The 26,355-nt window shown below is 48.9% G+C and overlaps 4 protein-coding genes across 8 annotated transcripts in view; 2 read left to right on the forward strand and 2 right to left on the reverse strand.

The window, feature by feature from the left end:
* Window positions 1-3,641, reverse strand: part of UTP4 (UTP4 small subunit processome component) — a 32,106-nt gene extending 28,465 nt beyond the window's left edge. Inside the window, exons 1-2 of the mRNA XM_047834687.1 lie at window positions 3,396-3,641; window positions 2,116-2,276 (exon numbers count right to left, since the gene is read on the reverse strand). Of these exons, the coding sequence (XP_047690643.1) occupies window positions 2,116-2,274 (159 nt within the window). The 5' untranslated portion in view covers window positions 2,275-2,276; window positions 3,396-3,641. The remainder of the gene's footprint in view (window positions 1-2,115; window positions 2,277-3,395) is intronic.
* CHTF8 (chromosome transmission fidelity factor 8) lies at window positions 3,519-15,043 on the forward strand. Of its 2 annotated transcripts, none has more exons than XM_047834694.1 (4): window positions 3,519-3,586; window positions 11,496-11,553; window positions 11,815-11,932; window positions 12,335-15,043. In XM_047834694.1, the coding sequence occupies exons 2-4, from the start codon at window positions 11,531-11,533 to the stop codon at window positions 12,554-12,556; spliced, it is 363 nt and encodes a 120-aa protein (XP_047690650.1). In that variant the 5' UTR covers window positions 3,519-3,586; window positions 11,496-11,530; the 3' UTR covers window positions 12,557-15,043. The 2 variants fall into 2 exon arrangements, with proteins under 2 accessions (XP_047690650.1, XP_047690651.1); XM_047834695.1 differs by lacking the exon at window positions 3,519-3,586 and adding an exon at window positions 3,908-3,975 and having other exon boundaries at window positions 12,335-12,556.
* On the forward strand, window positions 12,553-15,043 carry DERPC (DERPC proline and glycine rich nuclear protein). Its single transcript, XM_047834692.1, has one exon. It carries the CDS (start codon window positions 12,553-12,555, stop codon window positions 14,191-14,193), a length of 1,641 nt encoding a protein of 546 aa, XP_047690648.1. The 3' UTR covers window positions 14,194-15,043.
* The window catches only part of HAS3 (hyaluronan synthase 3), a 28,622-nt gene continuing 16,852 nt past the window's right edge, over window positions 14,586-26,355 (reverse strand). For 3 of the 4 annotated variants that reach the window (XM_047834690.1, XM_047834689.1, XM_047834688.1), the window contains exons 2-4: window positions 22,606-23,241; window positions 19,596-19,697; window positions 17,832-18,787 (exon numbers count right to left, since the gene is read on the reverse strand). In XM_047834690.1, coding sequence (XP_047690646.1) covers window positions 17,864-18,787; window positions 19,596-19,697; window positions 22,606-23,241 — 1,662 coding nt within the window. In that variant the 3' untranslated portion in view covers window positions 17,832-17,863. Of the gene's footprint in view, window positions 14,694-17,831; window positions 18,788-19,595; window positions 19,698-22,605; window positions 23,435-26,355 lie in introns of those variants that run through there. The other variant, XM_047834691.1, reaches the window with a different exon arrangement.

Raw genomic sequence — 26,355 nt, forward strand, 5'->3', positions numbered from 1 at the left:
AAGAGAACATTTTAATTCTTATTCCAAGCCCCTACTCTTTTCACTCTAATGGACAAAGTTTTTTCTTGTTCTGAGAGTGATTAAGAAGTAGGGAAGGGACTATTGAAAACGCAAAATACTAAGTTAATTATTGTTGAAATAAGAACAGATGAGAAAAAATAGGAGACATTCAGTAAAGACTAACTGACATATTCACTAAATAAACATGAACTCAGGAGTGGTTCTGCACTAGACACTTGCTAAATGCTGGGAATAATGTCATCAATATCACCCACATGGTTCCTGTTTTCACAAAATTTGAAGTTCAATGGGGAAGAAAAACATTAAACAAATGTACAAACTATTATGTAATTGTAATTGTCATAAATGATAAGAAAAACCACAGGGTGCGACAAGCATATACCACAGCACATTTTTCACTGCATAGAATGTGACTTATTTATGGTAATCAGCAATTTTTTTAACTTTCTTTTTAAGTTTATTTATTTTGAGAGAAAGAATGCACGCATAGGGGAGGGCCAGACAGAGAAGGAGAGCAATTCCCAAGCAGGCTCCGTGCTGTCATCACAGAGCCCATGGCAGGGATCGATCTTGTGAACCCTGAGATCATGAACTGAGCCAAAATCAAAAGTCGGACGCTTAGCTGACCGAGCCACACAGGCACCCCAATTTTTTTTTTAACTTCTTAGTTCTTCAGGGGTCAACTCAGTAAGTCATCCCTTTCCAGGATTCCTAAACCCACATCATCAGAGTAAAAGCACCTCTCCACTAAGATTCTAGGCCTGTGCTTAGCTTTTTTTTTTAAGTTTATTTATTTATTTGGAAAGAGAGAGGGGACACCCATGTGCGTGCATGAGCAGGGAAGAGCAGAAAGAGAGGGAGTATGAAAACCCCAAGCAGGTTCCACACCGTCAATGTGGAGCCTGATATGGGGCTTGATCCCATGAACTGTGAGATCCTGACCTGAGCCAAAATAAGAGTCTGATGTAAACAGACTGAGCCACCTAGACTGCTCTGGTACTTAGCTTTATCATAAAATTTACCTACTCTTTGAAAACTGTATACTTCTATTTCCCCACTGGACTTTGAGCTCCTTCAATGTAGGGCCTCTGACATTTGTCATAATGCCTAATACTTGCCACTCATCACTCATTCATTTAGAAACAATTACAGGATGCCTTAATTCCAAGTATTAAACTGCCGGGCACTAAATTCATGCATTTATCCATCTACCCATTCATAGGCATCCATTCAGTGCTTAGGGCAATACACATTCATTAATGTAAAATGAATTGTTTTGTTGCACCTGCAATCACTAATCAGTACTTTTGAAAAATATGCTGCTATAACAGCTCTCTGCATACACCCAAATGGTATTTTACTTTTACTCCCAATTATAGGCAGTTCAGTCTACATTCTCTCAGATGAACTTAGAAATCCATCTTCCTACCATCGTCACCAAAAAGTTTGATATTAAAATGTTTCTGGGCACCTGGGTGGCTCAGTTGGTTAAGCGTCTGATTCTTGATTTCAGCTCAGGTCATCACCTCAGGGTTTGTGAGATGGAGCTCTGCAACAGGCTCTGTGGTGACACCACAGAGCCTGCTTGGGAGTCTTTCTCTCCTCTCTGACCCTTCCCCGCCCATGCGCTCTTTCTCTCTCTCTCAAAAAATAAATTAAAAAACTTAAGAAGAAAAAAAAAAAAAAGGATTCATTGTTTCTTCTGAATTGACAATGAAATAGGTACTGACAACGCCAGCAGGAAATTCCACCTTACCAAAGTTGCACTGGTGCAGAGACTGATTATAAAGCAATGGGTCTTGACAATTTCCCTTTTTTGTTGTGCTCCAAAGATCCAGCAAACCTCAGTTTCCAACAGACAGTGGGCCACCATAATTTCTAGGTTTCTTTCTAACCAACGTTATAGATCAAAACTCTGAGCTCAGTCAAGAGATTGCATATTTACTACACATGTTATATAGTTCTAAATAACCCAGAGAGAGTACAGTCACTTTCTTTTGAAGTCCTTCAACACAAAAGACATACACGTTGTAGAATTCAACTTAGTAAGAAAATTAACTCAGCAACACCAAATCGGGCTTCCAAATGACTTACTTTTTCCTGAAAGTAGTTTGCTGACAAGTTATAAATTTCCACAGTGCCATCTGTTCGTGAAACAGCCAATCTGTTTGACTGGTTATTGTAAGCCACACAGCGGATCCCTGATGGAACATAATTAAAGAAACGTACTCGATGGACCTTAAATTCACCCATTCCTGGAGGGGGGGGGGGGGGAGAGGAAAAAGAGTCATTATTGTGAAACGTTAACACCAGTGTGTTGCCTGTATTGTTCCTCACTATTGTTAACAGCAGTATATCACATGTATTATTATCGCCATCCTGTATGGAAGAGTCTAACTGTACCTGAGATTCACTTCTGAATATCTAACTAATGATGCTTTCACCCCCCCCCCCGCAAGAACCTATCAAACTATTTCCAGAAGCTCAGGATGCTTCAGCAGAAAAATTAAAAGATCGACACACAGAGCATTCCCCAGACTCCTAACAATCCTGCCAATTACCTGAAGAAAAGTACTCTGGGAAAGAAGAATGACAAAATACTGAACATAACCTCATTCTCTAATTGGGTGTGCGCACTTTAAGGAAGGGAGGCACATAGAGTTGACCGGTTGTATTCGAGACAGAAACTAAGGTACTCCTGGAAAACACCACTAATACTCGCAAAAAGCAAGAAATATTGACAGCCTAAATGGGTCTCTCAAAGCCCGGTCCACAGAATTTCTGCATCAAAACCATACAGAAAAACGGCTTTTAAAAATGCAGGACTCTGGGTCCTACTCCACAGCTCCAGAATTCCTCTCTTGGCTGAGGAGAGAAAGGGGGTAGACTAGGAACCTGCATTTTAGCGAACACTTCTAACTTTATAGCACTCTAAGTTTACAAATTACAGACTCAAGCTAAGGTAGTGACTGACAGTGGGACTCATGGGGCTGGCAGAACCGAGAGCTCCTCAAGGAAAGAAGCGACAGGACTTAGTTTGGCATCTGTCAACTATCCCCTCCACACCGCCGCCAACAATCACACTCGGTGAAGACAGGGGCCGGGTCTGGTTCGCCGCTCGCTCGTCTTTCTTCAAGGTTAGGAACGCGCGGGCAGAACAGGCGCGTTCCGCCGGGCCCGGCCCAGCTAAGAAGGCGTCTGAAGTGCGCACTAGAACTCCGCCGCCCCTTCTCTCTCCGGGAATCTACGAGTAGCACCCACCCACCCACGGCACAGGGGGGACAGCGAGCTCCGCCGGCGTCTGCCAAGAGCAGGCCGCAGCCCCTCAAATTTCTTTCTCTCCCGCTGCTAAACATACCCCTTCCTCAACTCACCTATGGCTGGGGGCTCGCCTCTCTCTACCGCGGCCCCACGTGCGCGCGCGCTCGCGTGCTCTGCCCCGGAAGTGCTCGCGGCGCAAGGCCGGAAGTGCGCAGGCAGTGCTCGCGGCGGCGGCGACGGCGGCGGGAGGTTCGGTTGTCGCCCGTTGGCCGCGCGGCGCCGCGCTCGGCGGCCGCCATTGCAGGTCAGGCCGCGGGCGGGGGTCGCGGGAGGCCGCGGGGATTGAGGGCTGAGCCTGGGTTGGGGGCGAGGGTGCGGGAAGCTAGGGAGCTGGGGCCGGGTGGGGCGCGCGGCTCGAGGAGAAGAATGGCGAGCCGAGGGGCGGGGAGCGCGGGCGGGGGAGGGGCGGCCGGGAAGGGGGAGGGGAGCGAAGAGAGCCGCGGAGAGGTGGGGGCGAGCCCAGAGGAGCCCCCGGGGTGGGAGGGCCGGGAATTGTGGGGGAAGGGAGCGGTGTAGAGACGGAAGGCGGAGGGAAGGAAGGGAGCGAGCGGGGCGGAGCGAGAGAAGGGCGGAAAGGGTGGCCGAGCGCGGGCGGAGGACGGAGAAGGGGGCGGCGCGGGCCGGAACCTCGAGGTACGTGCGGGAAGGGGTTCTTCCCCGGGTGGGGAGGGAGTCCAGCACGTGAGGCTTGCGGGAGCGGGGTAGAACTGGAACCCAGGAAGTAGCGGGCATATCAGAAAGCGGACTGGGGAGGGGGGGTAGGACTATGAGGTTTGTTCGAGGGGACATTTTTAAGTCGCGGTGGGGGGGGGAGGGAAGCTGCTGGTAGAGGTAATTGGGAGGGTGGTTGCAAGAAAGAGTGCTCCAGGTTCTTTGTAGGCGGAGGGAGAGACTGGGGAAGAGTGGGGTGGGGTCCTGGAGTAGCTAAGCACTTCAGATTGAAGAAGGAACAGGGCAAGATCTGGAGAATGAGGGTGGTAGAAGGACGTGTAAAGAGAAATCTTTGGGAGGAGGGTGGACAGTTTGGAAGATCACTCCAGTGAGGGGTGTGGAGGAATGCAGTTAAAGAATACTTTCCTTGGGAGGTAGGAGAAAGGGTTAATTAGGTTGATAGGAGATCCCACCGAAAGTCTGGGGGTTAACTGGAGGGGGTTGGGGAAGAGAGGGAAAGCGGATCGAGAAGTCCCAGAAAGTGGGCGGGACTAGACGTAGGAAGTGTTTGTAACTGAAGGGATGGGAGGGGGTCAGGGGTGAGGGAGGAGAAAGTGGGAGCCGGTTGGGGGGGGAGAATCCTGGATAGTGTAAGACTTCAAGCAGGTCTAGAAAGGATGGGCTTTGGGGTAGATAGGGGGTTACAGTAAGAGGAGGAAGGGTTCAGATGGGGCTGCAGAGTAGCAGAAGATGGAGAAAACTGGAGTAACTCAGATCGACTGAAGCCATCTTTTTCACCCATTGTCTACAAATACCAGTAACTGATTCCCTCCATCATGGGAATCCTAAAATGTGATGGGAAAGTACCACGTGTATGCATAGTATCCACACATGTTTTTGAACACACTCTTCACTAATGAAAAGTTTGGAAGCATTCATTTCCACCCACCCTCCATAGCCCCTCTTTGGAGGGGAACAAGCTTCTCATTTAGAAACCGAATTTTAGCGGTTAATGACATAAGCCTGTCAAGAGACAAGATTTTCCCTTTGAAACTTAGGCCATCTCCTTCAGTCACAAACCACAATGACACTGTTAATAAAAATAACCTGCATTCATATATGACAACTTCCTGAATTGTTGGTTTAATGGAAAGGCACATAGAGAAATAGTGATCTTTAGAGGAAAAAAAACAAAAAAAAACCCTTTCAGAACTTAATCCTTGAAGCAGTTTGGTGAACCTTGACTGTCCTGTTTGAATTGTTCTCACATTATGTAAACTTGGTTTTACTCTGATAACCTGCTGCTTTTCTGGATGTTTTAGTCCACTGTAAACATTAATAATTATATAGTATAGTATTAAGACATTATTTTGGACATATACTAAGAAAATGTCACATTCCTCCCCATGTAATAAATAGTTTGACCCTAAAGGCATACCACGCCTTAGTCGCTGTTCTGAGGATTTTACATTCATAACCTCATTAAATTTTCACAACAATCCTTTGGGATAGGTTCTTTCTTATGCCCCATTTGTTGGTGGGGAAACTGAAACTTACAAAGTTAGATTACTCCCACGTCATATATAGGGTAAGTGACAGAATCCAGGTCCGACAACTTGAGTTCTCACAGCATTTCTAAACAAAGAACATTCCTGGGACTAAATAAAAGTTTGGTAAATGCTAAGTGTTGGCCTAGCAATTTGAAAACACTTTGTGTCATGGATTTAGTTTTTTTAAATAAAAAACAAAAATTTTTTTTTTTTTTTTAATTTTTTTTTCAATGTTTATTTATTTTTGGGACAGAGAGAGACAGAGCATGAACGGGGGAGGGGCAGAGAGAGAGGGAGACACAGAATCGGAAACAGGCTCCAGGCTCTGAGCCATCAGCCCAGAGCCCGACGCGGGGCTCGAACTCACGGACCGCGAGATCGTGACCTGGCTGAAGTCGGACGCTTAACCGACTGCGCCACCCAGGCGCCCCAAAAACAAAAATTTTTATATTGAGAACTGTAAAGTTTAAGCCTGTATTCCCTATTTTAAAAAAAACAACATACAAGTTGCATTGAAAGGTGTAATGAAAATTTGCAAAATACTACTTAGCTCTAGTAAAACTTAATTTGTAATTACCCTTGAGTCCCCTTATTTGGGTAAAAACCGTATGTTCTGTTAAATCTATACCACACTTTGTTCTACCACTTTGTATTTTGGGGGCAGTTATCATTATGAGGCTCATTGCTCGTTCATTTTCAGTTCTCTGTAAGACAGCAGTAATATTTTAAAACAGTTTAACAATTCAGAAAGCAAAGTATAAGAAACGCAGTGACAGAGAATGTACTCTCTTCTTTTGGCTCATTTTGCCTTCTAAATTTTGAATCCTGGAGGTGACATTGAGTAGATCTCTAGAGATTTCAAAAATCTAAATTTCAGCAATTGAATATGATAAAAAGGCTTGTTTTCAACTACCTACCCCACAGATGTAATAGCTGCTTTGGCTGCAAGTTGTGTAGGTTACTTACTTGGTGTGTTGTAGACATGAGAAAGGCTAATAATATCTGTAGAACACTCAGAAGTGATATAGATGTACTGTATTCAAGGGGCTGTGGGAGAGGACTGCTGGAGAGGCCATATTGTGGAAGCATTAAGGTTCACATCCCAGCTCTACCGCTTACTAGCTGCATGACCAGTTACTTAACCTTTAGTTTCTCTGAGCATGTTTCTTCATCTATAAAATGGGAATAAGTGTGTACATCATTAGGGTTGTTTTCATAGTTAAATGAGAAAATCAGATAAGTGTCCACAAAAGTTTAGCTATGGGGGAAATTAAGCTTTTTATATCATAATGCCTGGATTTTTTTTTCCTCTTAAACTGTGTTTGCACTCTGATTTTTCAGGTTTTTAATAATAACTTTACCAGTAATTAAGTTCAAATAGAGGTAGAAGTCAAATGATAGTTCTAAATAAGGTACATCCCAGATTGGTCTGGTTCTAGTTAAATCTTTTGAATTTTGGGTAGCGATCCATTTTAGCTCCAGATTGGTTTTAAGAATGCTGGTTCCTTTGCTGTGCTGTAGTTTGTTCAGGGGTCTCGAAATTATCTGGACCACTGTTCCTGAGAAACAATAGTGTGTTGCTTTTACCCAGGATCTCCAGACTAGCTTCACATCTGAAGACTGGGGATGATCTGGGGCAAGCCATTTCTAGAAATTTTTAAGCCCCACAAAGGGCTTTTTTTTTTTTTAAGGGAAAAAATTAGAGTTAATTAGAATGTATAAAGTGCTTTTAAAATTTCTTTTATAGAGCTAAAGTCACTTGACTAAGCTAGGAATACAGAATTATGTATTGTTTATTTAGCTATATGAAGGCCCAGAAAAATTAAGCAGGAAAAAAATACCCCTTTGTTGGGATGTGGGAGTTGGGGGGGGGGGGGTGTCAAAATAATTCATTTCAGGGGAAAGAGGTTGGGTTTTCTCCTCACTTTGCCATCTCTTCAGGTCCACACTCTAGCTGTAGCCTATGAGGCTCCACTCTGAAGTACAGTGAATTAAACATCTTTTAAAAAGTGAATCACAAAATTCTCCTTGGCTCTACAGTTACACATATTGTCAACTTAGAATTATTATTCTTAAACCAAAGTAAGTTAGTTGGTCCTAGCCAGATCTGGGATTAAACTCAATACTGTTGAGAGGGAGGTGGCAAACAAGCTCTTCCATTGACTCCTTTTAGTTTCATGATTTGCTAGAGTGTATTCTTCAGGCTGTGTCTTTAAATGTTGTTTTTGATAAATCTGCAATTTCTACACAGTGTTTTAAAACAAACATGTAGAAATTGTTCTAGTTGTCTTTATTGCTGGAATTAGTTGAAACTGAAGACTCAGAAATTTTTGTTTTGTTCTACAGGAAATATTTATTGTAATGTTACATCTGTTATTACTAATAGGATTTGGTTTGCATTATACTTCTTCACTTCTTCATTTTCCTACTACCTGCGTATTGTCAAGGGTATAATAGGGACAGATTGGGCTGCATGTTCTCAGATCCTTTTTAGACAACTCCACATTAAGTGAAATACACATTCCCTGTTGCCTCCGTCAAGTGTGTCCTCAGTGAAGTACCAGGTAGATCTGCCTGCTCTGACCCTGAGAACAGTTGCAGACAGGAGTAATCTCAAGGAGCAAGAGAAGGAAGGAATAATAAAATTCAGGTGATAGCCTATTTAAAAACATTTTTTTAAATGTTTATTTTGAGAGTGTGTGTAGGAGAGGGGCAGAGAAGGAGGGAGAGAGAGAATCCCAAGAGAATCTCTATCTGCGCAGAGCCTGACTCGGGGCTTGATCCCACGAACCTCCAGATCATGACCTGAGCCAAAATTAAGAGTGTGATGCTCAACTGACCGAGCTACCCAGAGGCCCCCAATTTTTTTTTTTTTTTAATTTGAGAAAATGCGAGGGTGGGGGGGGGGGGAAGAGAGAGAGAAAGAATCTTAAGCAGGCTTCATGCTCAGCACAGAGCCAATGGGCTCGATCCCACAGCCCTGGGAGGATGACCTGAGCCAAAAATCAAGAGTCCAACTGAACCACACAGGCACTCTGATAGGCTATTTTAAAGTCTAATTTTAAGGGGCACTTGGGTGGCTTAGTTAAGGGTCCAACTCTTGTTGGCTCAGGTCATGATCTCACAGTTCCGTGGGTTTGAGCCCTACATTGGGCTCTGTGCTGGCAGAATGGAGTTCTTTTTCTCCCCCTCTCTCTGTCCCTTCCCTGCTCACACTGTCTCTGTCTCTCTCAAAAATAAATGAATTTTTTTAAAGAGTAGAATTTTAAAATTTGCTAAAGGAATGCCCTCTCCTACATTTCTTACTATCTTGGTAAATACATCCTCGTGTACATAAATGTAGTCAGGCCAGTCTATAGGTTCCTATGAGCTAGACTTCTATAAGTAGGAATGAACTTCATTCCTGCTCACATCTGCAGCATCCCAGTAGGACTAGCACAAATTTTTACCAGCCTGACTAGGTACAGAAGCAGGATGGTGAAGATGGTGGAGCTGTAGGCCAGGGAATTTTTATTTTCAGGAGCATTGCTGGATGTCTGCCAGTGTCAGGAGATCTACTGAGGCAGGGCTTCCTACATAGTGGGTAAAGCTGCGTGTGCTCTCAAGTACCAGGGATTAGTATGCAGGTACAGGTATTCCGGCCCAGCTATCAGGCATCTATCTTCCTTTGCCCACTTAGGCCACTGTTGTCAATTCCTGTTCTAACAGGAAACTTTCCGGGAAATGTGGGATACACTTAAAATATTTCTGCAGCCCATATGTACTTGTCTCAAACATGCTTCCAGAGGCCTTAAAGATTGATTTCCTTCCTTGCTGTGGTCTTCCTAGAACCTGTGTATCTGTGTGAACACGTAATTGTTTCTCAAAGTACCTATATTTTGTTATAAATAGACCCATCAAGTAATATGTAGTGTGTTATCAGTCATCAAAAGCTTAGTTATAAGAAGCCTTTAATCTGTATGCATTTATTAACCTTTAGAAACCTTCCAACTTCAGTTTCTAGTTACTAAGTCTTTTTTGATTCATGGCTAAAGTATACCTACCATTCTCTAAATTACAGTCACAATTATAGTGTGGAAATACTGATTTATTTTTTTCCTTCTCTAAAAAACTAGTTATTTATCTTTAAAGCATTTGTGCATATACGTGGTCTTCAAAGTAGGCTAATGAGTCAGATAATCTGGATGCTAGCCCCATAGTCATTAAGTGACTTGTGTATGATGACACAGTGAAGAGTTTCTACACTTATAGGCAGGAACCTGACTTTAGGTCTTCTGATTTTAAATTGTAATCCTTTCTCCTTCAGGAAACCTTAGAAGAATTTTAACAGTTCTTTTGGTTATTCTGGGTGGTAGTGGTAGGGCCTCCTTATCTTGTCACAAGACGTTTGCCCTTGAGCCTGGTGTATTTGTTCTCAAGCAGTGCCACAACTGGTGCTACTGCGGAAGGTCTGTCTTACTCAGATTCCTTGATTCCCCCTTGCCCTTCTAACCAGCTCTTCCACGTATGCAGTGCCTGCCTGATGCTTTGGTGCCTTTTCATTCTCACCGATACTTGGTTTTCTCCTTTGGGAGCATATTGATTATGATGGGTGTAGCATAAAGTCATGAGGCCTAGGTTCTTATGTGTGAACAGCATCTGATTCGTAATACAAATGCAATAAATATTAGCTACTGTTTATATCTGAATTTAAGACCAGTGAATTGACTGACCTTATGTTCCCAAAGTGTTTGGTGCTCAAGAGTAGAGGTTCTGCTGTCCTGGAAGGCTTTTGGCAACATAATTTTCCCTGAAGATCCAAAATGAAGGTCAACATACCAGTGAAGAAACCTGTTTAACTTTTTAATCTGGTGTTTGCACGTGCTTGCTTCAGCAGCACATAAATTAATCTGTTGTTTGCTAACCTTGAGCACAATTACACCTATTAACCTGCCGTACTACAACTGGTAAACACTAGACTACTAACTTTCCGCTAAGTTCTAGCAATTCATTGGAAGGACTTATACAGAACCCGTAGTTTAAGTTCTCCCTATCCCCCTAACCCCACAGGAATGTATCCTTTCTAGAAAGACAAGTGAAGATAGTTGTTTCACGCAAAAATGCATTTTAACCCATTCTTTTAGAGTACCACAAACTTGCCACCAGGTGGTACTGTTGTATAAAAGGAAAGTTGATGGAGTATCAGGGTATTTTAGTACCAAAGTGAAAGATGGTCAAGGCATATGATGAGAGTCATGTTAGAAATCAGCTTACCATTCACTAAGGTTGTCTGAAGGACTTTTTCGTTTCTTGGCTTTTGTTAAAGAAGGTCTTTTGAACCTTGAAACATAACCAAAGTGTTAGACATGAAGTGTATATCATCACCAAAGGAAAATGTAGAATCTAAATGAATTCTTTAATTTCTTAAGAAACATGCAGACTAGGGGTGCCTCAGTCTGACTTCAAGTGTCCGACTTTGGCTCAGGTCAGGATCTTGCGTTCATGAGTTTGAGCCCTGCACCGGGCAAGCTCTCTGCTGTCAGCACAGAGCCCACTTTGGAGCCTATCTCCCTCTCTCTGCCCCTCTCCCACTCACACTCTGTCTCTCAAAAATAAAAATTAAAAAAAACAGAACAGAAAATAGAACATCCTTGAGAAAGGCAAGTTAGCGTAGTGGTCAGCAGTGTGGGCTCTAGTGTATGTTTGTGTTCAAATTCTGGCTCTTTGACTAGTAAATATGTGACCTTGAACACAAGTATAATACGTGTTAACTTTCCACACTATTGTTGACCTTTGGTGGTCTTAAGCAATGTTACATGTACGGTATCAACTCAAAAAGATTTACATATTAAAAGAGTTGTTAGGGGAGTGAAATAAAATTTGTCTAAAGCACTTAGAAAAATGCCTCACATATAGTATGTGATATATGTTAGCTATCGTTATTATTGTCCTAAATTTTTTTTTCCTCTACAGCTTATTTTCAGTTGCTTTTTAAAGACGGAAAGCTCATGGTGCAAATTGTTATTTCCAGGTGAGTACATTTTGAGACTTCTTTTGTTTAGCTTGAATGATTAGGGTTCTGTAGGTTTGACATTTTCCTGAAAGAATTGGGGTTCTTAGGTGCATCTTGCACACGTCCTTGCATTTCAGTCTCTAGTTCAGTGCCTGGCACTGCCTAATTTCCCAAGAACTTATGCTCAACAAAGTTCTTTTGGGCCTTGAATGGTGGTGTAGGACACTATTCATCCTTCACCCCTCAAAAATATTGTAACCGCCAGCCCTTTGCTTGCAGTGCTGGGGCTGGAGGCCTGGCAGAATGGGTGCTGATGGAGCTACAGGGGGAGATCGAGGCTCGCTACAGCACTGGATTAGCTGGAAACCTCCTGGGAGACCTACATTACACCACTGAGGTGAGGGGACTTTTCTTTCCCTGCCTAATGCCTCAGGAAAGCAAGCTACACCAAGGTGGTGCTCCCAGGACCCAGAGTGAGGACTGCCCTCAGGTTTGTTATTCGAGGTCTAGCTAATCTAATGTATCTGCTTGTTCTCCCCCAACCCCTGCAATAGCAGGGAAATTTAGCTTTGGGGAAGCTGGAAAAGTCACTGTTCCAAAAAGTGGAAATTCTCTTACCTGGGGTTAGAAAGAGTAAAAAGGGCATGAGGGTGGTTGCCTGGTGTGGCTCTTCAATATTGTTAGAGCCAAACCAGGGAGTGGAGGTGCCAGCATTGCCTTCCAAGAGCATCTCTAGAAGGCACCTGAGTGTTATGACCTTGCCCTGAACCTTAGGCGTTTCGTTCTTGTTCTGCTAAAGGGAATCCCTGTGCTGATCGTGGGGCATCATATCCTGTATGGAAAAATCATCCACCTGGAGAAACCTTTTGCCGTCCTTGTCAAACACACTCCTGGGGAGGACTGTGATGAGCTTGGCTGCAAGACTGGCACCCGGTACCTGGTGACAGCACTCATCAAAAACAAGATCCTTTTCAAAACTCGCCCCAAGCCCATTATCACCAACGTCCCCAAGAAAGTATGAAAGAACCCCGGATTTTCCCTAGAGAGCGGCCAACTCCTTGGACTCGTGCTCAGTTGCCACCTCGAGGACGACTCGACGGTTCCTTGGGACCACAGGGGGGTCCTGTCCTAAACACAGGTCACCCGCTGGGCATGAACTCTGATCCCTTCCTTATGGCAACTGGTTCTCTTGGTGGAAATCTGGCCCCATTTCCAAGGAACCCATCGCCTTTTCCAACTTCATCAGGCTCATTGGCTTCAAATCCAGCACCTTTCCCTGCTGGTGCTCGTGACCCAGGCATGGCTTCTTTTCCAAGAGGGATGAATCCCACTGGCACAGGTGCAGTTTCTTTCCCAAGGCCTGGTGGCCTCTTGGGCCCAGGTCCAGGCCCAGGCCCAGGCCCAGGCCCATCTCTAAACCCAAGGGCAGGGGCTCTACCAGGCCCAGGGCCTCTGTCTAATCCAAGGTTAGGGGGTCTCCCGGGGCCAGGTCCTATGTCCAACCCAAGGGCAGGTGGTCTCCTGGGAACAGGTCCTGACCCCAGAAGTGGCGGCCCCATGGGCCCTGGATCTGGGCCCAACCTGAGAGCAGGTGTCCTGTTGCCTTCTGGGAATGGTCCTCCTAATCCTAGGCCTGTTGGCCTGGGACCAGGACCCAGTCCCAATCTGAGATCAGGCTTCGTTGGTACAAACCCTGCCCCGAGATCAGGTATGTTTCCAGGCCCTGGCCTTGGGCCCAACCCAAGAGCAAATAGCCTGGGCCCAGGCCTTGGGCCCAACCCAAGGGCAGGTAGCCTGGGACCAGGCCCAAATCTGGACACCAGAGCAGGTGGCCTCCTGGGCACGGGATCTGGTCTTAACTTAAGGATGGCTGGACCTCAAGGCCTAGATCTTGCCCCCATTTTAAGAGCAGCAGGTCTATTAGGAGCAAATTCAGCTGCTTTCTCACAGGCTTCTGGAAACATGGGCACAAGCCCATCCTCTATGGCAAGAGTACCTGGCCCCATGGGCCCAAACTCGGGTCCCGGTTCTCGGGGAATTGGCCTTCCAGGGCCAAATCCATCTCCCATGTCCAGAGCTCCTGGCCCCATAGGCCCTAATTCAGCTCATTTTTCAAGGCCAGCTGGGCCCATGGGAGTAAATGCCAGTCCCTTTCCAAGGGGGACCGGTTCAGGGGGGCTGAATCCAGCTGCCTTTTCTCAGTCTTCTGGCACATTGGCTTCAAATCCAGCTACTTTCCAGAGGTCTGCTGGCCTCCAGGGCTCAAGTCCAGCAATTTTCCCAAGAACCTCTGGGCCACTAGGCCCCAACCCAGCTAACTTCCCAAGGGCCAGTGGCTTGCAGGGCCCAAGTCCTGCTGCCTTCCCAAGGTCTACTGGCCCGTTAGGCCCTGGTCAGGTTACTTTCCCCAGGTCAGCTCCTGGGCCCCTGGGCTCTTCTCCAGCAGGCCCTGTGGGCATCAACCCAGCTCCTTTTGCAAGGCCAACTGGGACCCTGGGTCTAAACCCAGCTTCCTTTCCAAGGATGAATGGCCCTGTGAGCAAGACTTTAGTCCCATTTCCTAGAGTGGGGAACCTCCCTGGCACAAACCCGGCTGCTTTCCCCAGACCAGGGGGTCCTATGGCTGCAATGTACCCAAATGGAATGTTACCCCCTTAAACACTTTTCTCTCCAGGACCACTCTGGTTTCCAGGCACCGTGGTTCTGGGCAGGAGCTGTGTTTTAGGTAAATGGGTAGATCTGGAGCTACAGTCTGAAGTACCATAGCTGAGGCTCAAGTTCAAATGAGCCATCTTTTTCCTACGCTTCTTTCTTGACTGAAGGCGAAATGTTACTTGTGAGAGATGGACTACCACAGGTGGGAATGATCCTGACCTTGAGAGAAAGGATCTCCAGCCCTCCAGAAGCCTGCTGTGCTTTTGTCCCACAGCTTTCTGCCCCTTGTTTCTTACTAGTTTCTTGAATTGTTCTTGTGGACTTTTCCTCAGGGATACATTGGCCTGCAGGTCCCAATTCATATGTAGTCCTCTGCTCACCACTGGAGAATCAGCTCACTGCTCTCTAGAACTGTTGCAATGGTGAACGGACCATGCTTCAGCAGCTCTGCCCTGGGCAGCTTGGACCTGGTCATCCTCTACTGCCATACCTTTCCCTGAGGGCTTGAACACAGAACAGGGAGGTGGGCAACCACTTCAAAGACCCACCAAATACAATTTTGCTTGATTAACTGGGCCTGCAGCTTCCTTCTCCTGGGACTCAGAGGAGGCCAGAATCAAGGCTCCACCGCTCACCTAATTCCCTCTCCACTAGTACTCCCGATCAAAGAACCTCAAAATTTAAACTGACGTCAATGGGAATATGGGAACTGGGGTAGGGGGTGGGGGGGATGAAGGGGAGAAATCACTGTGCTTCGTTCAGCCTGAGGTGAAAGGATGGTTGGTGTTTTTCCTGCATTGTATCTTTTCTTACTGTTTCTTTAATAAATGGGATGAGAGGGCTGCCAATGTCACTCCATTGAGTTACCTGTTTCCACAGGAAAGGAATTTTACCCAGTGCTTTTCATTGTTATAGACTGGCCACAGTCCTGTATTATCTGCCAGATAAAATGCTGTCACTCAAGGAGGAAATAGTGACCTTTACCTTAGCCAGGACTCCCTTGTCTGCCAGTGATTTCACCAGAGACCTTGCCCACCTTCAACAAAAGTTGGGCCGTTGTAGGTGTGCAGTTAACAGTAAGGTGGGCCTGCTGTATTCCCCAGGTTCAGAGGCAGCTGTGAACACTTACCTGTTTTGAGTTCCACTGCAACTACCTTGACAAAACCATTTCTATCTCAAGTGCCTCTTTGGAAATGGAATAAACCAGTTTAAGGAGGAAGTAGTCCAGAGATAACCAGCATTATGTGAGAATCTTTATTTTGACAAGTGCAGTATAAAATTTTGACCTGAAAAGTAAAAAACAAAAACAACAAAAAAAAGTAAAAATAAATATGTTTACAAATTATTGTAGAAAGAATACAAAAGGCTTAAAATTCTCAATGAGGAAAAACCAAAATGTGTCCAGTTGTATATAAAGGCTCTTCCCTTGCAAGAAACGGGGATAAAGCTGAAGACCCAGTTTGGTTTCGCTGCTGAAAAATGTACAAAATAACTTAGAAAAACCAGTCGAGGTCAAACGTTGTGAGCCCACTACTTGTACCTGCCTACCCTTGTTCTGAGCAAAGTTGAAAACCACAGTGCAAGGCAGAGCTGATGGTAGGACAACCAGTTCTCCATCTGGAAATCCATCCGACATTAACCTTCAAGTAAAAGCTGAAGAAAAACAAGCCCTTAGTTAAGTGTGAGCTCTGCAGTTGGCTGGCTGACCGGATTTCCTCCATTGTAGTGCTCAAAATAGTTTACTTGGCCAGCAAAAACACGCAAGAGCCTGGAACAACCGCCTTTAGCAAATGCCTGCTGCCTCTTCCCAGCCTTCATGGGTTGGACCCAACACCGGCCAGCAATCTTCTCAGAAGCTCGAGGTCTGTGTGATGTAGCGATGTTGGTTGCACCTGGAAAACCCTTGCGTTCATGGGAGATGAAGGAAAGCACCAGGGTTTGCCAATCTGTGGCTCAGAGCACACTTTGTTCCTGTGTGGGAAGCACCTGGGCACACTAGAGTCTTGCCCCTTCAACTCCTGTCAACTTCAGTGCTGGTTCTGAGGGGCTAGCAGGCCCTGCTAAGAATGGACATTCGGAGAACACAAGTACACCTGCAAGCAAGCAACCCCTAAGTCAAAGGCTTAGTCAAGATTCCCAGTTTCAAACTTAAGAGCTGAGAATTGTCTGTGGATTGCAAATGTCTAGAAAATGCTTTCCCTCGCTCCCCCCGCCCCCCCCCCCCCCAAAAGGGCAGAGAAATAAAAGCTTCAAGGGGCGTGAGAGAGAAAACAAGAACCTTAGCATTTAGGAACCAATTCTATCTCCGAGTTTGGTTTCTGGAAAGAAGCAAATGCAATAATGACTATCCACAACTTGGCTGTAAGAATCTCCTTGAGAAGCCACTGAAGAGAATGGACAGTTTCAAAGATGACCAGCTTGGATTGGAGGCTTCACTTAGGGAACGCTGAAAAGGTTTTCACTGGACATGATTGTCAAGATCTGTAGCCTGAAAGTCATGCACGCTTAGCCAGCTGCTAAGGAATCTGTATAAGCACTTGCAAGATTGTGGCTAATTTGGTCAGAGGCTCCTAATCATTTTTCCCCCCACCTGCTGAGGACAGGGTTGCTTATTGCAGAGGGGCTATGAGAGTCCAGACTCTGCCTCAGTTGCTAACTTGAAAAACTTACCAAATGAGAAGTAAGGTGGACGAGGTGACTTGGTGCATCACCTTGAAGAAAGCCAAGTGGAGGCTGTCTTAGACTCAGAGCTGAGTTTGAGGAATTCAGGAGTGTGCAGGATCAGGTACCCAAGCCCTCACTTCTTTTCTGAGCATGTTGGGGTTTAATCTTCCTGGTAGATGACCAAAACCTTTCCTCTCCCCAGCAGAGATCACAGACAAGCTCATCTAGATGTCGGGCAGTTTTCAGGTGAGCTACATTCAGCCTAAGGCCCCCATATAGGCCATGGCCTTTAGCACAACCACCAATCTTTGTTCCTCCTGGCAAACTTTGATTTTTAACATCTATGTATATATACATACACACTTAAAAGGAGTTCAGTGCTAACTCTCTGCTAGTTTGGCTCATCCTTGGGATGTTGAGATGTGGAATGGAGTATGTCATGTAATAAAGCACCATTCCTGGACCCTGTTTTCTGATGCCCAAAGACCAGGCTTCTGGGCCTTGTATCAGGCACAATCTTATTGCATTGATAGCTAGATTTGGGGGTGAGGGTGGGGGACACATACTAGCCAGCCCAGATCTCTCAAATTCTCCCACCACCTCTGGTTGTGTTCAGATGGGCTAAGAGAACCCCTTCCCGCAGGCTGTCATTGCTCACTTACCTATCAGAAGTTGCCACTGATTGGAACTAATTGTCTTAGCACACTTCTGGGTTGCATTTGGATCCCGGGGCAGGAAGTGGAATCTTTCCCAGAGGCCATGACACACGCAGAGGCCAACAGACAGGCGGCATGAAAACAAGTCGCCCCCTGAGCTGGAAAGGTGTTGCCTCTAAGCAGAACTGCCCCAGGCCATAGTACAGTCACCATTCTTTGCACTTCAGATTTGTCCTTTGGACCATTGACGAACTAAAACAGCACTCCCTCCTCCCTCCCACCCCATCTTTTCTCTTCCATTCCCCTTCCCTCCCTTACCCATTGCACTTTTCCCACTCTGCTTGGGGGCCATGTCACACCTCAGCATAAGCTAAGCTGTACTGCTCTGGCTTCTTCCCACATCGCCGGGCTATGATGGCCAGATACAACATGAGGAGGGCTACCCAGTAGCAGCCATACAGGATGGCCCCAGAGACCAGGAAGGCTAGCTCTGTCTCACTGAACAGATCCTGGCAATACGCTGTGTAGGCCAGTCCCCCTAGAAGGACTGCCACCCAGATGGACACAGGGATGAGGCCAATGAAGTTCACCACGATGGTTTTTCGGCCAGAGGTGCCCCAGCCAGACTTGTTGATGGTAGCAATGGCAAAGATCTTGGCCGGCAGGAGGCTGGACATATACAGAAGGGAATAGAGGGACATGAAGATCATTTCTGCATTGCCCCGAAGGAAGCAGGCATAGGTAGCCTTGATAATGCCCACCAGCTGCACCGTCAGCAGGAAGAGGAGAATATTCCAGATGCGGCCTCTGTAGAAAAGCTGTATGACTGTGGCAATGAGGAAGAAGGGGAAGAAACCTGTGACCACTGATTCGTAGGTCATCCAGAGGTGGTGCTTATGGAACCACAGAGAGTTGTAGAGCCACTCTCGGAAGTAAGACTTGCTCCAGCGGGTCTGCTGGTTGAGCCACCGGAGGTACTTGGTGGGAGTCTCTGTGAGGCACTTGGAACGTGCTGTATACTTAGTCCGGTAGCCGAGGCTCAGGACTCGGTTGGTGAGGTGGCGGTCATCTCCGAAGCTGCACTTGCTGCCCAGGAACTTCTGATGGTACCAGTCCTCCAGGAATTGCTGGAGAAGGCTGTTGCGGTACATGCCCAAAGGCCCACTAATACACTGCACGCAGCCGAAGTAGGACTGGCAGGCCCGCTCCACGTTGAAGGCCATCCAGTACCGCACACTGCTCAGGAAGGAGATCCACGAGTCATACTTGTTGAGGATCTGCAAGGGAACCGGAGATGCTGGGCCTCCTCACCTGAGGACTTGAGCCCCAGGAGACAGACAGCAGAAACCATGAGGCCTCCTTACCCTGAGTTCTGAATCCCATCGCTCAAACTCCTGGCCATCAGTCCTAACCCAGCCAAAGCTAGAAAACCTGAGGCTCGGAGGAGCCAACCACACCCAGTCACTCTCACTGTGGTGTGCACTGACTGGCCCAGTGAAGTTGCTCTAACAGTGAAAGCCACCTTCCATCTCAGCAAACAACCTGGATGGTGGCAGAGAGAAGGGCTTGAAGATGCAGCTCATCACCCCAGCCCCCTATCCTGACCCTTCTGCACTCGGAAAGCTTCTCAGGAAGACTTGGTGTGTTACCAGCAGTACCCTCTGGAGGAAGATGTGGCCCCTTATTCTTAACCATACTGCCCTGTTCTTAACCATTCAGGGCAACTTCCTGAAGAACAAGGGTTTTCTGAAGGGTCCAACTTCGGAGGCGCTTGCTGCGCCAGTGCCCCAAAAAAGCAGCACCCTCCATGATCAGTAGCCTCAGGATACTGAGCCCCTCCCAGCAGCATAGGCTCTCTACATACCTTTAGTGATTTCCTTTTTCCTCAGGTTGAAAAAGAGCAGGATAGGGATGGGGTAGCAAGTGAGTTCTTTGATTACTAGTGAAAACTGTCAAAGAAGAACCCTCCCCCCCCCACACTTCCAAAATACTAGACATTCAAGACGCTCATTTTCCAGGCGTATTCACTGCATTAGGAAGAAGAGTCTAGGCCCTACCCCCCAGGAGTCCCTGATTACTTCTTACTTGTACATCTCCTCCAACTCCCCCTACTTGGGGGTCCTCCTCCAGGACTCGAAGCATCTCGATGGTGCAGGCTGGATCCAGCACGGTGTCAGAGTCGCACACCTGTAGAGGGAGGAGTGCATTATCAGCCCATTTTGACCTCAGGCCTATGCACACCACATGCTGCTCACTGCTGCAGGGACATAGCCGCCTCTCCTAGGATTCACTTCCAGCTACCAGCAAAGAGATCTATGCTAAATGCAAGAGGTGCGGCGAATAACAAAAAGAAGGAAAAGGAGACTTTAGATACCAGGTTTGACAGCCACTGGGCTGAGAGACAAACCCGGGAGACTTGGTGCCAGGCCTGGAAAGGGAGAAGGGCTTAGCACTGGGCAAGTTTTTAGCTTCTACAGAGACAGACTCCACAAAAATGGTCGCCAGACATTTCCCTGGAGTTCCTGGGAAAAAAGGAGGAACACATTATTGAAATCAGATGACAGTACAGTAGCTAGGCCACGGCAGGCAGACCCTCCACATTAGGCCAAGAAATGGCTCTTGCCAGAGGCTACTGCCCGAAGCGCTCTCCTAGGATTCTTAACGAGGTCTTCCCAGTTTCAGCCTCTGATACCAGTTTTGGACAACCTACAGCCCAAGAGCAGGATCCATCTACCCAGTCATAGGCCCCCCACTAATAGGGCTGCGAGGCCTTCTGTGCTCCTTTGGCCAAGTCTCTGAGGTCAGGGCACGGTATGTTCAAGGGCTGCCCTCACCTGCATTCTTCTCTGGGAAGCAGGAGCTGGAGTCTGGCGCCTGACACCACTTGGCCATCCTGACACGACACCTGGACTTTATATACTCTGGATGAGCGTGGAGGCTGGCAGCTGCTGCCTCCAACCAGGGCCTAGATCAAATCCTGCCCGCTTGTCCACATTCCCTGGGGAGAACTCATGGTCTGATTCTAACAGGTGGCTCCATTAGTAGTTGAATCTGAGCTATGAACTCTCACCCAGGTGGCTGACTCCTTGTCTATTTTCTAGAAAATTACACAGAGCCCAGATAACCATTGGCAGAACAACAGAGCAAAGAGCAATACCCACAGATGAGCCTACACTCGGCTTTCCAAAAGCCTAAAGTCCTTTTACTAAAGTTGCTAATCCTGCGGGAAGGGGGCTGCCCTCCCACCCCATGCCCTGACCCTGCTGGAAGACGTGCTGGCTACAGACCAGCAGCTAAAGGTGGAGGGGGATCCAGGCAGAGCCATCACACCTGCTCCCTCCTACCTCCTCACCAACCTCGTGCTGGACTCCCAGCACTTCCTGAACTTTACAGGCCAAGTTTTCCAGGACTGCCCATCTCAAGACCACTTCCTCCCCTGACCCTAACCCATTCTTCATGCTGCTCGGCTTCCTTCACTCCAGGGAGGTCTTTCGAGCAGAGCAGGGTTAGAGTAGAGCTCCTGCCTGCCTGGGTTTCCCCCTGGCTGAGGCAGGGCCGTCTCCCTCGGGGAAAGACCCACCAGTAGAAGGGCTGTTGGAAGACAGGCTGGAATCCACCAAACGTGACTGAAGCCCAAGCTGCCCCAGGCAGTGAGCCCAGAGCCATAAAGGGAAAGGCTGGCTCAGGTGTGTGAGCCTATTCGCTGATCCACCAGAACACACAAGTAATGGTCAGTAAAGGAAGATGTGTGGCAGGTCTGGGGAAATTCTGTGCTTCAAGGGAGCAGATGACCATGTCCCTGTGGTTTGAGCATGTGTCAGGTCTCAAGGGCTTTTCCTGTGTCCTCTGAGTCTCCAGGAAAGCTTTAGAGGCCCCTTGACTCTAGATGAACTACAGAATCAAATGCCTCAACAGCCCTCCCTACAAGGCCGTGGAGGTCCTTGGGCCTAGGAAGACAGAAAGAAGTCAAGGTACCAACTCATTTGAGGATGCAAGTTTCAAAAAAAGCCAAAGCCAAAATGTCTGTGGCAAGCTAGTTTTAGGTGGGTACAGTACAGAACATTTCAATATCAGGGTCCTCAACGTGCTGTCACCAAGACTGGGTTGGTACACAGGTGGGCTACCACGACAGGCGCTCTTTATTCTGGCATGTGCAGAGAAGGAATGCAACAGAGAAACGGACGGTGTGGATGCTGGACCAAAAATCTGGGGTTCTGGGTGCAGTTTCTACTTGGTACCAACATGTGTGTGGTTTCAGTCAGTTCTTTCTACATTTTGTTACTTGAGAATCAGAGCTATGTAATCAGCCTAATAAAATTTTCAGGCTAATGTCAATGACAGTTTTGACCAGAAGCTAGACTGAATCTGTTCAGGATCCCGACCTGCCGAGACTGCTGAAGGACTAAGCTGGGGGGTGACTCGCTGCCGTGTCTCTCCATCTCACAAATGCAAATCTGACACGGGGTAGAGAAGGACCCTTTGGCCCATAACTAAAACAATACTTGAGTGCTTTGGAGCATGATTTATTTTACTCTTCACCACACCTTCTTATGGAGAGACTCATCTCCATGTTACCACTGGCGAGGCAGTATAGCACAAACGGGTAAGGGCAGACTTGAGACAGACGGCCTAGGTTCAAATCCTATCTTTGCACCTTAGTGCTGTGTGAGATTGGGCAAGTTACTTACCCTCTCTGTGCTTCAGGTTCACCTTCTATGAGTGGAAATAATAGTAGTACTTATCCTCTAGGAATACTAGGAGGATTAAAAGAATGGTCTCTGAAGCTCCTGCAATGGTGTGTGGTATGCAGTAAATGCCGCACGCCGATCTGCTCTTCTTAGTAGTGGGATACCAGTCCAGAGACCCGCCCAAAGTCACAGAGCTAAGTAACAGAAGAACCAGGATCCCATCCCAGGTCTTTCTGACCCCAGGACTGCTGTTCCGAGCAGCAGCTGTCTTATTGCCCTTCTGAAGCACAGAGGAGGGGTGTGCTCAACACGAGAGACCTAAACTGGACCTAACCTCCCTGGACAGTATAGGCCCAGCTGGCCGGACACACCCCCATGTCTGCATGCTTCTGGGAAGACACGCTTACCTGGATGTAGTCCACTGAATCACCAAGAGCCTTGAAAGCCGTGTACATGACCTCTCGCTTGCCTCCCCACTTCTGCATGATGCAGGAGAAGGTGCTGGTTCTCACCACATCCCGCACACGGTCCATGCCCTCCTGCAGGCTGGCCTCGGTCTCCCCTTCACCTGCCTCATGGAAGTTGCTGCGCCACACAAAGAAGCCAGCTTGCTCAGTGCCGCCTAGCACCTCGTGGAAGATGTCCAGCATGTAGGCGTCCTCCTGGCGATTGCCATCCACCACCATGACCACCTTGAGGTCAGGGAAGGCGATGCGCTGGGCGGAGCGCAGGCACTTGCGCAAATAGTCGGGGTCCTCCTGGTATGCCGCGATGCACAGTGCCACCGAGCGGCGCAACGGGGAGGCGAGTTTCAGCGGCCGGCCCGCCCGCCGCATGCGCCGGTGCTCCAGGAAGGCAAACAGGCTCTGGATGAGCAGGTGCAGGCCCAGGATGGCACCGTACAGGCCGAAGGACAGGTAGTGCTTCTCTGTGTGAATGAACTGGTAGCCTGTCACGTAAGCCGCCAGGATGCCACCCAGCACTGCCAGGGCAAACAGGCTGGTGCCCACCACACGCAGGGCTGTTGTCAGCTGCACCGGCATCTGGTGGGAGGAGGGAGGTGTGGAGTCAGGCAGAAGGCAGCATTTCTAGTCCATGGGAGTGGGGGTGTTTTCTCTGGGCCTGGCCCAGAAGAGGGGAAATGATCCAGTAATAAAAACCACTGCCACTGACTGCGCATGACTAAGACTGTTTGTACAACTCGGTAGTCAAACTACTGGGGTTCAAATCCCAGCTCTGTCACTGTCTGTGTGACTGTGTTCTGCCCCTTAGTTAACTCATCTGTAAAGTGTGGACTACAGCTCTACCTTGTAGCATCTTTAAGGGTTAAATGGATTACATTTGTAAAGCATTTAGAGTAGCATTTATTATTGTTAGACAAACCAAAGCCAGAAAGAGCTAGGTGATCCGCACCTGGTGGATGGCGGTCCTGGGGTGTGCATGACCCAAAGCTCTCCTAGGCAAGCTTCAGTTGGGGGGAACCTGAAGCCAGAGGCAGCTCTGAGCACATGAGAGGCCCAGGGAGAGCAAAGAGGAGGATGGCCAGGGAGGTAGCCAGTGGCCAAGAGCTTCTACCTGCCCTGTACCCACTAGGGAGCTGCACAGTGGGAGGGGAAGCAAAGCACAAGCACCAATGAGGCCCATGAAAAAGTAGGAGAGGCAAAGAGGAGAAAGAGCAGGAAACATAAAGAGGTGGAGGAGGCAGCTTCCCTTTCTTCAAACAGCAAAATCAGACAAAGTTCCCCCTGTGTCCTCTGCTTTCTCACCTTTTTCTCATTTACTTGAGAGGCAGGAAAGAAAGGGAAAGCAACCAGGGAAAAGCAGACAAGGACGAAAAGGAAATGAGAGTTGGGGTGTGGACAGCTCTCCTGGAAGCCCAGCAGTCAGGGCGTCGGAGGGAACTGCAGCCACCACTGCAGCAGCCTGGGAGGGGAGGGGGGGCGGCCTGGGAAGCCCCATCCACTCGGTCCTAGTGCCCGCACGGAATCTCTGTGCTCAGCCACAGGCCCTGCCACTCCTGGAGATGCTGACGGGTTTGGTCTGCACTAGGTCAGGGCTCCCAGTAGCGCCCTGTTGGGAACATCTGTGTTTTAATGAAAAGAGCCTAGGACTCAGCACCGGAAGACTTGTGCTTGAGACACAGCTCAACTGCCTCCTGGCTGCCTGACCTTGCCCAAGTTGTCTGAGACTTGGTGTCCCCCGCCTAAGAAGGGGTTCTAATGATTTCTGGCTCCGTAGGTCTCAGGTAAACAATTTGCCTGAAATTAGAAGCACTTCCAGCCCTGATGGACTATCCAAGTGGGGAGGCCGGGGAAGTGGGGGGGGGGGGGGGGCGGTCTGATAAGGACAGCTCCCCCACTCCATTCATACCCAGGCCTCCTCCCCATCTACTCTTTGCCACCAGCCTCATCTGGAGGATCCCATTTCCAACACCACCCACCCGCCACAGACAACGGGGTCTCACTTCCAACCTTCTCCAACTCTGGATCTTATTGGGACCAACCCCTGAGCCCCACTCCCAACACAAATGCACCTTCTTGCCAGGGGAACAGGGTCTGTTCCCTTACCACCTGCCACATAGGACGGGTAAGGAGCACGCAGTCACTGCCTAAATCAGTCTGAGATTCAGGCACCAACAGCATTCCAGCAGCTGCGGTCCGGAAAGTGCTGTTGGCAGCCTCGCCTCCTCGGGAAGCGCGGGCTCCAGGCGCTCTGCCCCGCCATCCCTGGGAGCCTGCTTCCTCTGCAGGACTCCCAGTCTTCCCTGCCCCCCACCCCCACCCCGCCGCCATGCGCCTGCTGCCCAGGGAGAACCCCGGGGCTGCACCTACTCCAGAAGGGTCCCCGTCGCCCTCTAGACTTTACATGCCAAAGGGGCGCCTCTGGGCACCGCCGCCCACCTGCGCCGCAGGAAAGGGCAGGGGGCGCCGAGGCCAGCCCAGCAACCTGCCGGGTGCTGGCGCCCCGCCTCGGTGCAATGCCGGAGGCGGTGCCCACCAGGTTAATGCAGCCGGGAAGGCACTCGCCAGGCTTCTCACCCCCGCCTGAGCTTCGCCTTCTGGCACAGGCGGCGCCGGCCACACCCACGTGCCGGTTTCCCACGACTCAGCGGGGAAGGAACGGAAAACCCAAGAAATCAGTCGGACCAGGCCCTGCTCATCTCCTCTGGGCCCCAGTTACCTTGGCAAAGTGTGCCTGCAGACAAAGGCAGCATCTCCGATGTCGCCGGCCCCTTCCTTTCCCGGGCAGGACCCCCAACCCCGCACACGAATTGGAGGCACTACCCTGGCACCCCTACCCCACCGAGGGCCAATAAGGTTCCACAGCCAAAGACCCCACGAGCAATCAGGTGCTGGTGCGGTCTCTGGAAGGGGCGCCCCTGCCCAGACAGGGGGCCGTGCCAACCCAAGCGGGCGAAGGGTAGCCTAGATCGCCTCTCATCCACCCCCATTTCGCTCAGAAGGGATCCGCTAGAGCTCGGTCCCCCTAGTATAATGCGCACCCGGATTCAAGGACACGAGGTTGGGGGGAGCTCCCTAGAACACTTCTCCCCCCCCCCCCCCACACACACCAGATGACGGAAGGAGAAAATCCTCAGCCAAGGACGCACACCGCCAATCTACACCCGAAACTTTGCGGGGCTGCCAGTGTGCAGCCTCTCCAGCTGACAGGTGTGCCCTGCTACGAGGCCCACACTCGGCGGGATGGAAACTTGTGCGCGGGGCTGGGGCTCTTTCCCTTGCGCCTGGCCGGCCGTCCACCCCCCACCCCCCGCCCCTCCGAGCCTGCTAGGAAAAGGGAGGCCGGGCCCAAGGATACACGCGGCCGTGGCCCGGCTGACCCGGAGGGACCAAGGCGCTGGGCATTTCGGTGCCGGACAGGTGCGAACCCCCAGGGTGGAATGGGGGAGGGAGAGACTCCAACCAGCCTCGTGCCCCGCACCGTCGTCCGCCCCCTAATCCATTCACAAAACAGGAGCCGCAAGGGAGGAAGGGAGGAGAGGCTGGAGGAAGAGAGGATGGAGGAAGAATGGGAGGAGGGGTCAGTGGGGAGGGGGCTGCAGGAACCACCGCCCGGGAGCCTGGAGATACTGCAGCCCTCAGCCGGCCTGCCGGCGCCGGACGCGGCGCCCGCACGGCGGGGGAAGCCGGTGGGGG

Source organism: Prionailurus viverrinus, chromosome E2, assembly GCF_022837055.1.
Source record: "Prionailurus viverrinus isolate Anna chromosome E2, UM_Priviv_1.0, whole genome shotgun sequence".
NCBI lineage: Eukaryota > Metazoa > Chordata > Mammalia > Carnivora > Felidae > Prionailurus > Prionailurus viverrinus.

Excerpts from the sequence above, each read along its gene's own strand:
- CHTF8 (XM_047834694.1), top strand. The coding sequence starts at position 11,531 with ATGGTGCAAATTGTTATTTCCAG. Across the intron at positions 11,554-11,814 it reads GTGCAAATTGTTATTTCCAG|TGCTGGGGCTGGAGGCCTGG; the intron begins GTGAGTACATTT and ends CTTTGCTTGCAG. Across the intron at positions 11,933-12,334 it reads ACCTACATTACACCACTGAG|GGAATCCCTGTGCTGATCGT; the intron begins GTGAGGGGACTT and ends GTTCTGCTAAAG.
- DERPC (XM_047834692.1), top strand. The coding sequence starts at position 12,553 with ATGAAAGAACCCCGGATTTTCCCTAGAGAGCGGCCAACTCCTTGGACT.